The 13,874-nt window shown below is 39.9% G+C and overlaps 1 protein-coding gene across 2 annotated transcripts in view; it reads right to left on the bottom strand.

The window, feature by feature from the left end:
* The window catches only part of LOC113144342 (calcium/calmodulin-dependent protein kinase I-like), a 34,431-nt gene extending 21,022 nt beyond the window's left edge, over window positions 1–13,409 (bottom strand). The window contains exons 1-10 of one of the 2 annotated variants that reach the window (XM_026330332.1): window positions 13,301–13,409; window positions 11,633–11,777; window positions 5,987–6,119; window positions 5,717–5,807; window positions 5,181–5,275; window positions 4,659–4,742; window positions 4,323–4,384; window positions 3,617–3,709; window positions 2,750–2,804; window positions 1,729–1,917 (exon numbers count right to left, since the gene is read on the bottom strand). In XM_026330332.1, coding sequence (XP_026186117.1) covers window positions 1,729–1,917; window positions 2,750–2,804; window positions 3,617–3,709; window positions 4,323–4,384; window positions 4,659–4,742; window positions 5,181–5,275; window positions 5,717–5,807; window positions 5,987–6,119; window positions 11,633–11,715 — 885 coding nt within the window. In that variant the 5' untranslated portion in view covers window positions 11,716–11,777; window positions 13,301–13,409. The remainder of the gene's footprint in view (window positions 1–1,728; window positions 1,918–2,749; window positions 2,805–3,616; window positions 3,710–4,322; window positions 4,385–4,658; window positions 4,743–5,180; window positions 5,276–5,716; window positions 5,808–5,986; window positions 6,120–11,632; window positions 11,778–13,300) is intronic. The other variant, XM_026330333.1, reaches the window with a different exon arrangement.
* Window positions 13,410–13,874: the final 465 nt, after the last annotated feature.

Raw genomic sequence — 13,874 nt, 5'->3', positions numbered from 1 at the left:
AATCTTATTTCTCGTAGTCTGGGAGTCCTTCATGTGTCTTTTGGCAAACTCTATGCAGGCTTTCATTTGTCTTGCACTGAGGAGAGGCTTCCGTCGGGCCCCTCTGACATAAAGCCCTGACTGGTGGAGGGCTGCAGTGATAGTTGACTTTGTGGAACTTTCTCCCATCTCCCTACTGCATCTCTGGAGCTCAGCCACAGTGATCTTTGGGTTCTTCTTTACCTCTCTCACCAAGGCTCTTCTCCCACGATTGCTCAGTTTGGCTGGACGGCCAGGTCTAGGAAGAGTTCTGGTCATCCCAAACTTTTTCCATTTGAGGATTATGGAGGCCACTGGGCTCTTAGGAACCTTGAGTGCTGCAGAAATTCTTTTGTAACCTGGCCAGATCTGTGCCTTGCCACAATTCTGTCTCTGAGCTCCTTGGGCGGTTCCTTCGACCTCATGATTCTCATTTGCTCTGACATGCACTGTGAGCTGTAAGGTCTTATATAGACAGGTGTGTGCCTTTCCTAATCAAGTCCAATCAGTTTAATTAAACACAGCTGGACTCCAATGAAGAAGCAGAACCATCTCAAGGAGGATCAGAAGAAATGGACAGCATGTGAGTTAAATATGAGTGTCACTGCAAAGGGTCTGAATACTTATGACCATGTGATATTTCAGTTTTTCTTTTTTAATAAATTTGCATAAATTTCTACATTTGTTTTTTTCTGTCAAGATGGGGTGCTGAGTGTACATTAATGAGAAATAAAAAGAACTTTGTTGATTTTGGCAGATGGCTGCAATGACACAGAGTGAAAAATTTAAAGGGGTCTGAATAATTTCCGTACCCACTGTAGCTTCTGTAGTTTTGTGCATGAAGTCTTCTACAAACAGTAGATTGTGATACCTTCACTCCTGCCCTCTGGAGGTTGTTGCTGATGCCACTAAAAGTTGTTACATGGTTTTTCTTTACAACTCTCACATTTCTGTTGTCAACTGCTGCTATTTTCCTTGGTCTGCCTGTTGGAAGTCTGTTACGTAGTACACCAGTGGTTTCTTTCTTCTTCAGGACATACCAAATGGTTGTACTGGCTATGGCCAATGTTTGTGAAGTGGCTCTGATTGATTTTCCATCTTCTCTCAGCTTCACAATTGCTTGAATTTCACCCATAGACAGTTCTGTGGTTTTCATATTGGTCACACCTGTAACTATAAATGCAGTCTGCACAGGCAAAACCCACATCTGAAACTGAGCGTAGACATTAAGCACTTTATTGTTTGAATAGTCAATGTAATAGGAGATACCTGGGCAACAAAACACACCCGACAATCACATGTTCTAATACTTTTGCTCACATGAAAAATGGGTGGGTGCAATCAATCTAAATAATCAAAATAAAAGGTGCAGTCTTCTAAGTTGTGCATAAGATCAAGATGTAAACACCTGGAAATAAACGCTGAAATGTTGATCTCATATTCATCTCTTGATGCCAAATCGAAATGTTTTCAGTTTACAGCAAAAATAAAAGAATTGCCCTCAGTGTTCCAATAGTTTTGGAGGGGAGTGTATGTGTTTACAGTGTTTAATGAGATTAGCCTCTGGGTGCCTGGTTTGATGCTGTTGAATAAGCAGCATGAATGAATGAATGAAAATTTCAGCGTAAATTCTGATGTTGGACATTAAACAATATTTAATGTGTTCTGTACTGCAGTGGGGTCAATACTGTATTTATAGAAGTTTCTTACCTTTTCTGAGAGACAGCGTATAATAAAAGGTTCCTCCAGGACCTCACTGGCTGTTGGTCTTGATTGAGGATCTTTGCTGAATATGTCATTCAAGAGATCACAAAGCTCTGGTGAGAACCGCTCTGGGAGAGATGGGTAAGGACCACCAATTATCTTGGGCATCAGGTTGCGTGTGGATTCTGCTGAAAACTGAAGAAGAATTACTGTTAGAAAAACTTTAATAATTACTGTAATAGGATTCCTCATTACCTGTTAAGAAAAAATATATATTTTATGCATTTTACATACAATTTTGATGTTTCTTCCTAAATGTCATGTTGTTCCATGTCTGATGTTGTGTGTTGCTTGACTAAAATGCAGACATACCATAGACACCATAGACATAGAAGCAAAATTATTTAGCATGAACTGAGAAATTAATTGGAATTGAATGGAATGGTTTTAATATAAATTAAGCAGTAATGAATTTCTGATTGGCTTTGCTGTGTGGTGATTCTGACCTGGACAAATAACTTAATGTTTTACAATGGTGGTGTGCTCTCTACAGATCACCTGGTTACAACCTACTGGGACACCCGACTCCAGTGGAACCATTTGTGTCCAGAAATATCCTTAAATCATTGATGCATTTTCAGTACATCATATGACTTTGATATGTCTGATTTAATCGGTGAGGTCTAGTTTTCTGAAAATATATGGTTTTAGAAAGAAAACTTGAAGATCTTGTCACCAGTCATACTTTTAAAGTTGATGTGTTGGTGTGTTTGTTTACTGGGTATCTGGACACTCAACAAAACCTGCGATGCATTTTCTTATTAAGGAAGTGGGCTCTGTTTTGTAAAACTCAAGTCTTTATGTACACCATAGACACACACATTTCATTTTTCTGAGGATTGTCCTTATGATTTTTCAGTTTAACATCACATCTGTGAAGTTTAATAAACTGTAGTGAAATGGATAAGAAATTGCCTAGATATGTTACATAAATCATTCATGGCTGGCACACCTTTGTATAACTTACCGCTGCTTGTTGAGTACACAGCTCATACAACGTGCATCCCAATGACCAACTGTCACTGTAAATAAAGAAATTAAAAAATGTAATTTAAGTAAATTAAAATTAACTAAATTTATTTAAATGTATTTAACTTTTAAAATAAAAACATTTTTTGTTAAATTTCACTGAAAACAAACACTATACTTATTTCTGCAAGTAATATATTTTTTTTGTCATTACTCTGAGCAGCTAAAGTTCTGTTTTAAACAACATTGATTTCTTTGCTGTGCAGCTAAAAATAACTTTTTAGAAACATGTATCACTACATTAACACATCCCGCCCTCACTGTGCCTCTGTTTATGGGATCGCTGAACTGATTTGTAAAGCAGGGTTATCACAACCAAAACAAAAGTTACTGTACATCTGTTGTATTTTTGGTTTAAGTTGTTAAAGCTGGTTCCAGTTACTCCAATGTGAGGGTTTGCTACTTTAGATACACTAGTGGAGAATTTGTCAGGCAGGACATCTGAGGACTGAAGGAATTGGGGAAAAGCATTTTTTTTTTTTCGTTTCTGGAAGTTTCTATAGGCACAGTTGGTAAAAAAAAAAAAGGTCAAAGCATGATTGACGAGCTGTGACACTTTACAGAAACTTTTTAAAATAAAGTTGTGACCTGCCCATCCATCTCAAGCTGTGTCTGTCTTTACCACTTAGTGTGGATGTTAGTACCCACATAAACTATTCTCAGTGGACTTAACTTGATTCACTTCAGTATGTCATTTTTGTTGCCAAAAAACCTGCAAAAACTGCAAAAAAAAAAAAAAAAAAAAAAAAACCTCTGGAATGTTGATTGAAGTAAATTTCTCATTTTTTTTAGAAAACTTTTTTACCTTTTAACATCATAGATTCCCTGTGTGAAAACTTCTGGGGCCAGACAACTTGTTTCCAGCAAACATGAATTACTGGATGGAGGGTTTTGTGATCTGTGAAAACACAAATTAAGTAAAACACACACACAAAAAACCATAATATGTGCATTCATGTGTGTGGGTGTGAGAGAGAGAGCAACACATGGACCTGAAAATTGAGTCTTTGCTCAAATGTTAATGCACTCTGACTTGTTTTTCATGATCTATGACAAGTAATTCCAAAATTTTTAGCTCATGTTTTTGAAGTAGTTCATTGTAGATTTTAAGGTCTTTGGATCTTTGTTCTTTGATTTAAACCAGTCCCCTCTCAGTATGAGTTTTTTGACTTATTGTATGTTTGCATGGAGTTATCTAATATATTTTTCTTTGCAATGTTACCACCTCCTACCAAAAGCTTGCAAATGGGTGTTATTATTGTACTGCCAAAATCTTTGCATGTCACACTTGATTCATGATTTCTTCTTCTGTATTTCATGTACCACAATATAATTTTGTAGGGTTAGGGCTCAACATCAGACTGTTTTTATTGTTAAAGTCTGTTTGGTACCAAATGTCATCAACCTCTTTTCCCTTCAAAAACCAAGAAAATAAGTAATTTTTCCAAGTTACCTAAACATTTGCATACAACTTTACTGAACTGTGAAAAGAAAAAAAATGTGTAGCGTACCTTTCAAGGAGTTTTTGAAATCCACCCAAGCGCACTGTTCCAAATTCTGTGAGGAATACATCCTAAAAAAGAAAAAAAGTGGAACTAAACTGATTCACAAAAATTTTGCCTGATATTTTGAAATTTAATTGTTAGAGGTGTGACAAGATCTCGAGCCATCGTCTCATGACAATATTTCTCATCAAGGTGAAAAACTCTCAGTACATAACAGCATTAGTCAGATATTTCAGCCACATTTTTACATGCTACTCACACTACACAAATGAATCATATGCAGTATATGAGATAAGGCCTGTGTTTGTGTCTTTTAGTCAGTTTGTGTTAGGTGTGTAGTACCTCTGGTGTCAGATCTTTTTGAAGTAGGCCTTTTTCATGAATAGCTTTCAAAGCCATGCAGATTTCAACAAACAAGCTCAGCACCTACAGAACAAAAAGTGGTATTTGTATGGTAGCAGAAATGCAAATTAAAGAACAATACCCAATACGATGAGGGAGCAGCCACTCTCTTCCGAGAGACAAGCACTCATACTGACCAATTTTAAAAATTTTTTTTGCACACAGCAAATTCATGAGATAGGACCCACAGCAACAGCCCCAGAGGGCTGTGCACCAAGGAGACAGAATTATTTATTGATGTCTTTGCAGTTTGAAGCTGACACATTAATTAACAATCTTAATTATCTGTATTGTTGGTTGTTGTTGGTTAAACTGCCTGGTTGCTTAAGGTTAATACAAACTTTCTAACAAATCAGAATCAGGTTAGTAAAGGGGCCATGACATATTTGGGAAATATATACATTAGCCTGCAGTGTTTCATTGATGGAAATTGAAAATGTCTTTTGCATGAATGTACTGTACCTCAGACTCTTTTGGAGGTTCACTCCAGTGTTTGATCTTTGCAGCAAGGCTCCCTCCATGACAATAGTCCGTCACTAGATAGTAAGTGTTCCCTTCTTTATGACAGAAGGAAAGGACAATTTGATTGTTCACAAAGACAGAGATCTAGTAATGCAGTTGGCTAATAGCAATGAAACAAAATCGCTCATGTCTTGCTCCATTTCAGAAAGTTGACTGAGAATGTGCTTTTTAATAACTGACTGGAACAATACAGTACACAAAATGACAAATAACCTTCGACATAAATGCTCTGCATAAATAGACTCTAGCCAAGTTTTAAAGTTACTGATTGGGCTCAGATTGGATTTAGAAATAATTCTGGGCAGTGGGCAGATTTCAGTACAGATTCCAGTTTTGCAGGGGTAGGTTTGCAAACTTGGGGACATGAAAGGATGCCTGTTACTGGAGATACAACACTGTGTGCATGCTATGTTGTGGACAAACCCAGTGCAGTACCTTCAATAAAAAAATTCAGAGGAGGATTAGTCAAAATTTACCTTCAAAAGACTTCTTGCTGCTCACAATATGAGGATGGCTGGTGTTGCTGAGTATTTCTGCTTCTGAGATTAATGCAGATTCTTCAGGTATCTGTTAAAAACACCATGTTCATTAGAATGGCCTAGAAATTAGAGTGGTTGGCAGCAGTTTAAAGGTGCGAGGCAGCAGATTAAAGCTAAGATAGATGCTTTCATTTGCATCTGTTGCCTTTTTTGTAGTAATGAAACTTCTGTATAATATTTTGAATACGGTTTGTTCATAAAAGTCACCTGATATCTCTTGATCTTTCTTATTAGATATTTCTCATCATCTTTTGTTGCAACAAATAACTTTTCAGTTTCTTTTTCTATTGCATAGCCACACTTTGCCAGGGTGCTCTGTTCGTTCCCCATCTTTATTTTCCTAAAGACAAAACACAATAACATGTTATAATATTTATACAACACTTTGCTCTACAGTGCAGTACATGTATTGTGATCTTGTTTGCCAGTGTGCAAATGTGAAAAAAATAAAATATTAAGAAAACAATTTTTCCCAGAAATGCTGGAGAGAAATTACCATTTAGGAGCCTCTGATCATGTCACATTGTTTCTTTATCAGTTCATTATCAGTTGTTTGCTGTCATTTTTTGAAAACATCTAACATGAGCTGTCCCTCTGATGTCCTCATTCATGATCCTATCCATCCTCGTCACTCCCAGAGAGAACCTCAACATCTTCAGCTCTGCTACCTCCAGCTCTGCCTCCTGTCTTTTTCTCAGTGCCACTGTCTCTAAACAACATTGACAACATTGCTGGTCTCTTCACTGTCTTGTCCACCTTTCCTTTCATTCTTCCTGACACTCTTTTGTCACACATCACACCTGACACTTTCCTCCACCCATTTCAACCTGCTTGCACATGTCTCTTCACTTCTTTTCCACACTCTGTTGCTCTGGACTGATGACCCTAGGTACTTAAAATCCTCCACCTTCTTCACCTCTACTCCCTGTAACCTCACTGTTCTACTTGAGTCCCTCTCATTTACACACATGTACTCTGTTTTACTGCGGCTGACCTTCATTCCTCTCCTTTCCAGAGCAAACCTCCACCTCTCTAGATTTTCCTCCACCTGCTCCCTGCTCTCACTACAGATGACAATGTCATCTGCAAACATCATGATCCACGGAGATTCCTGTCTAACCTCATCTGTCAGTCTGTCCATCACCACAGCAAACAAGAAGGGGCTCAAAGCCGATCCTTGGTGCAGTCTCACCTCCACCATGAACTCCTCTGTCACCCCTAGAGCACACCTCACCACTGTCTTACAGCTCTCATACATGTCCTGCACCACTCGAACATACTTCTCTGCCACTCCAGACTTCCTTATACAAAGCCACAACTCCTCTCATATGCTTTTTCCAAATCTACAAAGACCCAATGCAGCTCCTTCTGGCCTTCTGTGTACTTCTCCATCAGCATTCTCAAAGCAAATATTGCATCTGTGGTTCTCTTTCTTGGCATGAAACCATACTGCTGCGCACAAATGCTCACTTCTGACCTCAGCCTAGCCTCCACTAGGCTCTTTCCCATAACTTCATTGTGTGACTCATCAGCTTTATTCCTCTGTAGTTTCCACAACTCTGCACGTCTCCCTTGTTCTTAAAGATGGGCACCAGTACACTTCTCCTCCATTCCTCAGGCATCCTCTCACTCTCCAAGATCTTGTTAAGTAGCCCAGTCAAAAACTCTACTGCCACCTCTCCTAAACACTTCCATACCTGCACAGGTATGTTGTCAGGACAAAACTGCCTTTCCACTCGTCATCTTCTTCAACACCTTCCTCACTTCATCCTTACTGATCTTTTCTACTTCCTGCTCCACAACAGTCACCTCTTCTACTCTGTGCTCTCTGACATTTTCCTCATTCATCAACTCTTCAAAGTATTCCTTCCATCTTTCCATCACCCAGTGGCATAACCACTGACAACATTCAACATCAGACCTTCATCTTTCAGCTTCACTCTATCACCCTATCTGACACTCTCTTCACCTCCAGAACATTCCTAGCAAAATCCTCCTTCAGAATAACTCCATTCCTCTTTCCATCCACACCATGATAAAACAGCTTGAACCCTGCTCCTAATCTATAGGCCTTGCTCCTTTTCCACCTGGTCTCCTGAACGCGCATCATCTCCATCATATCAGCCAAATCTCTAGTTTTTTCTCTAGTTTTAGTGTTTTCCCACCATCCATAGCCTAGAGCCTAGCTTCATTGTTTGGGGAGAAGTGTCTCCAGTGGGCCGGGTGGTGGTATCACCCCATCCCAAATAGCAAAACTAGTGGGTGGGTACCAACAGGCCGCCTAGCTAGCAGCTGAACCTGGGGCCTGCCTCCTGAGTGTGCTGGAGAGGTGAACAAAATAGTGGGTGCCACCTTGACTCGCGATGGGCCAGCTAAGGGACAGCCCCGTCCCAGGTGCTATTCTGCAAGATTGACTCATTCCCCTGTGAATGCATAAGTCAGGACAGGACATGAGGAATGAGGCTGTTGTTTCTTATCCAGGCAACCGGCTGTTACTAGTTCATTCCTGGTAGACTGCAGACCTAGTGTCTCGTCTGATCGCATTGGGTGTTGTGTTAAGTTTGGGAAAAGAGCTCTCCCCAGCCCATTCAGGTTTTCATTTATCTGGGTGTGGAGTCTAATGTGCTCAATATGAGGGCTCGCCTCTCTGGAGAGAGAGCTGCAGTGGTCTCACCTTTACTGCTTCTCTTAGGTCCTTGACAGGCGGGCATGACACTGTCAGTCATGTGCTATTCTCACGACATGGATATTCTGTACATAGGGATCCCTCTTGTGCCGAGGCAGGGTTTTTTCCCTAAGCAAGACTCCATCAAATGCATCGATTTATGGACGCCTCCCTCACTGAGCTGTGGGGGTGCTATGACCGACTAATAAGCAAAGCAGCAAGCACTCGTACGCAGTGCTCATCATCATGCGCACCTCCTGTCAATCAGGTCGGTGTTCACCCATCACTGGAAATGCAGCAGTGAACATCATGTCTTTTGCTAATCCCTTGCGACCTGGTCACTTAGGCAGGGCAGGTCTGATCAGACAACAGTAGATTGCTTCACAGCATGTGACATTGTGTGGGTGCAGGAAAAATCCCTCTCTGGGAGAAGATGCATTTATTCAGTGGCAGTACATTGAGATGCCTCCTGTATGTCTTTTACCCCCTGATGTCTCTGATCCCCCATCTGCTGAGGAGGAGGACTGGGAATTTAATTCAGATGTCTGGTCCCGCAATATCTGCTGATGAGTGCCCCTGGTACTAGAATGACTTGTCTGGGTCTGACTACTGAGACGGAGTGTTAGAGAGCTGTTTTTTTCCCTAGAGTTGTTAGCTACCATCTAGAGCTTTTGCATGGCTTATTCTACTGCTTCATATGCTCGTTCACATGCACTTCCAACATGGCCGCAGAGAGAAGGGTGTTTCGCAGTCCACATGCCAACTCCCTCTGGTTGTGTTCTTTCTGACAGTTACTCGTGGAATTTAGTTTTTAGCACCATTAAAGCCTGTGATGCAGCTATTTCCCCCTTTTTAATTATTTCCTCACTAAGCAATTGTTTTGTTTTTTTTTTTGTTGTTTTTTTTTCTTGCAGGGGAGTCTGCAAGCAGCACTTATTTACACACTACATGGCACCATAATGACATGTCAGTTTTGCACCAACTTCTGGGGTCCCTGTTTGAGCTGCTGCAGTGAGCCACACCACGTTTTTTTCCCCCAACAACGGCCCTCTTATTGCCTTGGCTTCAGCAAGGGAATGAGCGATGCCTTGCCTCTATTACCATCCCTATCTCGCCTAGAATTTAGAGAAGATGGCAGTGCAGCTAAACTGCAGATATAGGGTGACCACTCTGGAGGGACATCTCCCCCCTCCTCATGCTTCTCAGTTGGGGGCACATTCATATCTTCTTAGCCTGCATGTGTTGGCATGCTACCTGTAACTACCAGTGGAAATTCACTGGCCTGGATGCCATTTTGTTTTACTATACGATCAGTTGGATGGGCTCCGCTTTTGGAGCGGAGCATTTGTCTCACTCACTGTGTGACACTATCACACAGGCTCACATTGATTTGAAGGAAGCATCTTCCCCAGCGGCTCTCCTCTGTGGAACATCAGTGGAGATCTTTGAGTGGCAGCCTCCCTGTGTTTCTATCCTTGTTCTTTTTACTGCCAGACGTCACTCATTACTCCTTTTTTCATATACTGTCCTTGGTGCTACCAAGACGTGACCAAGCTGGGAAACTGTCTGCTTGCGCATCTTCACTGATTGGCCTGTGTGTGCTGGCGTGCTACATGGCATATGTACGTGGAACTGAGCTGCTGCTAAGTGCCTGGCTTTCTAGTTATATCTGTACTTATGTTCCAAACCTGAAGATTATTTTGGGTCAGGCTCTAGTGTTTTGGTTTTTCCTCCTGAGTTGTCAGGCCCACTGAGGTGTGGTGCATTTCTGGCTACCGCTTTGATCCATTAGCAATAGCCCAGAGGGCTGCACACCAATGAGACAGAACATTGGTTACGTATTGTAACCCTGGATTCTGTGAATTGGTATAAACTTATATATTTATACAAATCTGGAAATCCTAAAAATTTACTCTTGTCCAATTTTTCAAAAAAAGTATTGGTGAAATGAGTTTATCCAACAGTAGCCTACTTAAGGATCAAAAAGAAAATATATTATTTGAGCACCAACATCTAAAATATGATATTCCACTAATATGTAACAACACAAGTACAACTGATATGGTACTTGTTGACAAAATACAGAGATCAATAAATTTGCACTTACATTATATTTTTCCAGACTTGACCAAAGCATTTGACATTGTTAATCATTATATTTTTTTAGGTAAATTGTAGCAATACTGTGTTCATGGTTATGCTCCGAAGTGATGAGTGTGTGAGAGACAACAGTATGTTGTAGTAAATAGTAAAGCTTCCAACACATTTTAGGACCCTTACCATTTCTAATGTATATTGATGATCTTTCATCAGTTTGTAAATTTTCCCTTCCAATATTGTTTGCATTGTCTCATAGAGATGTACATACTAGAAAATACTGTAGCGGCCACAGGAGGGCGCATGACGCAGAGGATTGTGGGTAAAGGGAAAGCTGGTTATCTGTGTTGTTTTCTGTTGTTCTACTGTTCATGTTCATGTGTTAATTGTTCACTGTGTGTGTGTGTAGGTTATTGGGCGGGGTTATAAAGTGGAAAAGGAGTTGTGTGTTCGGGGAAGGGTGTTACGACACCGTGACTGTGGGAGGCTGCTGGGGGAAGGACCCCTCTCAATGCTCAAATGTTCAGAGTCGTGCGGTGTATGGGGTACGAGCACTCACAAGAAAAGAGACATTGAGTGAGTGTGCATTCTTGCTTGCTCTCATAGTCCCCTCTTTAGCCAGCTGCTAGTTTGCTACAATACTATACGGTGACAAGAGTTGTAAGATGCAGAGCAGTGGGCAGCCAGTGCTGCGGCGCCCGGGGGAGAAGTTGGGGGTTCGGTGCATTGCTCAGGGGTCTCACCTCAGTCGTGGTATTGAAGGTGGAGAGAGCACCGGCTATTTACTCCACCCCACCAACAATTCCTGCCGGTCCTGAGACTCAAACCCACAACTTTCGGGTTACAAGTCTGACTCTCTATTCATGATGACACTCTCTATCCATTAGGCCACAACTGCCCCCACGATTACTCATATAGTAGGATTCCAGCAGTTCTGCATGCTCAGTCCTCGTCCATTAGTGTCATGTTCCAGTAGCCCACTTCTTATTAATTTGCCCTGGTTCCCACCTGATGATGCTGATGATGGTCTTTTATGTGACAAAATAAAATAAAGAAAAATTTTAAAAAATGTATTTACAGAAGTGTCTTACCTTTTCTCAGAGACAGCGTATGGGATGCCCCAAGATCTCACTGGCTGTTGGTCTTGATTGAGGACCTTTACTGAATAGGTCATTCAGTTGGATAACTACAACTATGTATCTTGGAAATGAGCTGGAGTATGGACTCTGCTGAGAACTGAAGGAGAATCATTGTTAGACAGTAATCATTATAATGACACTCCTCATCACCCATTAAGTAAAATTTTACCCATTACTTAATTTTTGTTACTTTGTAGATGTAATGCTATTCCAGATAGATGGTTTTAAAATAATTTAAGCCGTAAATAATTTCAGATGCCTATAGCCTATACAATGTAGACTGTTTTACCCGTATGTATATTGCCCACTTGTGATAGCATTACAGAAACAGCAGGTAGTAATATAATATAATGATGGTCTGTGGATGCTGCTTAAGGTTCCACAATGGAGCAATGCAAGCCAGATATTCGTCACTGCTGGCGTGCCCACCTGCTCGGCTGTGCTGCCTAATCTCATGTATAGATGCATGTGTAGGCTATCAGACTCTGGAAACGGCATCACTGCTACACTGACCAACCCTGCACTAAGCTCAATCAGGTTCTTTCTCAGTCTGTGGAATCATTGGTGTTTTAACCAGTGTAGATTTGTATGAATTTTGGATACTGTGTAAAACCAGTCTGAATGAGTTTTAAAGTCACTGTAATCTGTGTTTAATTATTGGTGCCAAAATGAACTGGGTTAAATCAAGTTACAGAGTTGGGTCTAGATGAAGATAATCGTGGGTAACTGGTTGATTCTGCACTTTCATAAGGAAGTTATGTGACTTCAAGTGGGAATTTGTCTGCTCTCTCTCTGTCTCTCTCTTACCTCTCTCTCACAGACACACACACACACACTCAGCCACTCATTTAAACATGCAGTCACTCAGTTTTACTTATTCAAAAAGTTGGAACTTAGGATTTATGTTGTTCAGAAAAGCAGTTGCATAATTGCTTTGTTTTCACTTTACTGCGCTACAGCAAAACATCCTGCTGGTTACTTAACCCTCTGGGGTCGTACAGATAAAAGAAATATATCATTCAAATCTGAACACCTCACTTGAGGGTTAAAATGGCCTATAGTGATGGTCCTTTCTTATAAATGCAAACGTGTCAGTCACCAATTATTGTATGGATTATCCCTTAAATCAAAAACTTAGTCAATCTTTTGTAAGACCAAAACAAAGAAAACAGGCAGCTTTATTCACATCTTTTGCTTTTTTTTTCAAATAAATATTGGAAAATTAACTGCATAATGAATATTGTTTAATTAGCCTATTAAATACAATATATATACTGCGGATTTAAATATACAGTCATTTACAAGCTAATTGTAAACAGTGCTGTTGGAAATTTACAACACAGTAAAAAACTGAACATTTAATTCTAGTAATATACTGTAATCCTCAAATACAGTAAGAAACTGTCAAAAGTACAGTAGTTTGTAGCTAAAGCTGCTGCCAGTTAATTACTGTAATTTTAGAGTTCAGGTTTTTACTAAGGAAATCCTCTTCCAGCAGCACATTCAGACATGTACACTTGCAAATTCATCACAAAGTAGAGCCTTTCTTTGTGATGATTTAAAAATATTTATTAATAATAATAAAACATATAAAGGTGTGAATACAAATATTGTACATACCCAGCTGCAACAACAATGAAGATGATTATGGACTAGCAACTGTAAATGAACAATTATTTATATTAACATGAAAAAGAAACTGAAAAGTTGAATCCAATGATGAGCCTATCACAGCCAGAGGTGCTATAATATTGACATTGTCCTGTCTGGCTGTGGAAAAGTACCACATTCTTAAATAAACTAATTACAATGCAAGATCTACCCAGTCAGCAGCTGACAATTCTGTTGCATTTTCTGCTGTTAAGTGAAAGGTATAGATTAAACCTGATAAAAACCTGAAGTAACTTATTCTTTTGGTTTTTGCTAGTTTGTATATATAGTGGCTTGAAAATGTAGGTGAACCCTTTGGTAATTATTTGGTTTTCTGTTCTAATTGGTCAGGAAATGTGATGTGATCTTAATTTAATTCACAAGCATAGGTAAAAAGTTCTTAATAAGATAAGAACATATAAACTTTATTCATCCCAGAAGGAAATTTCAGGAAAATAGGAGCTACAAAACTTTTATCTTGTGTTTGTGTTTGAATCTGATTATCTAACCCTAAAACAACTCCCAAGGCAAACACACCCTGCTG

The sequence above is a fragment of the Mastacembelus armatus genome, chromosome 10, assembly GCF_900324485.2.
Source record: "Mastacembelus armatus chromosome 10, fMasArm1.2, whole genome shotgun sequence".
NCBI classification, from domain to species: domain Eukaryota; kingdom Metazoa; phylum Chordata; class Actinopteri; order Synbranchiformes; family Mastacembelidae; genus Mastacembelus; species Mastacembelus armatus.
The sequence above is the reverse complement of the archived record's forward strand: the minus strand, read 5'-3'. Positions and strand labels throughout refer to the sequence as shown.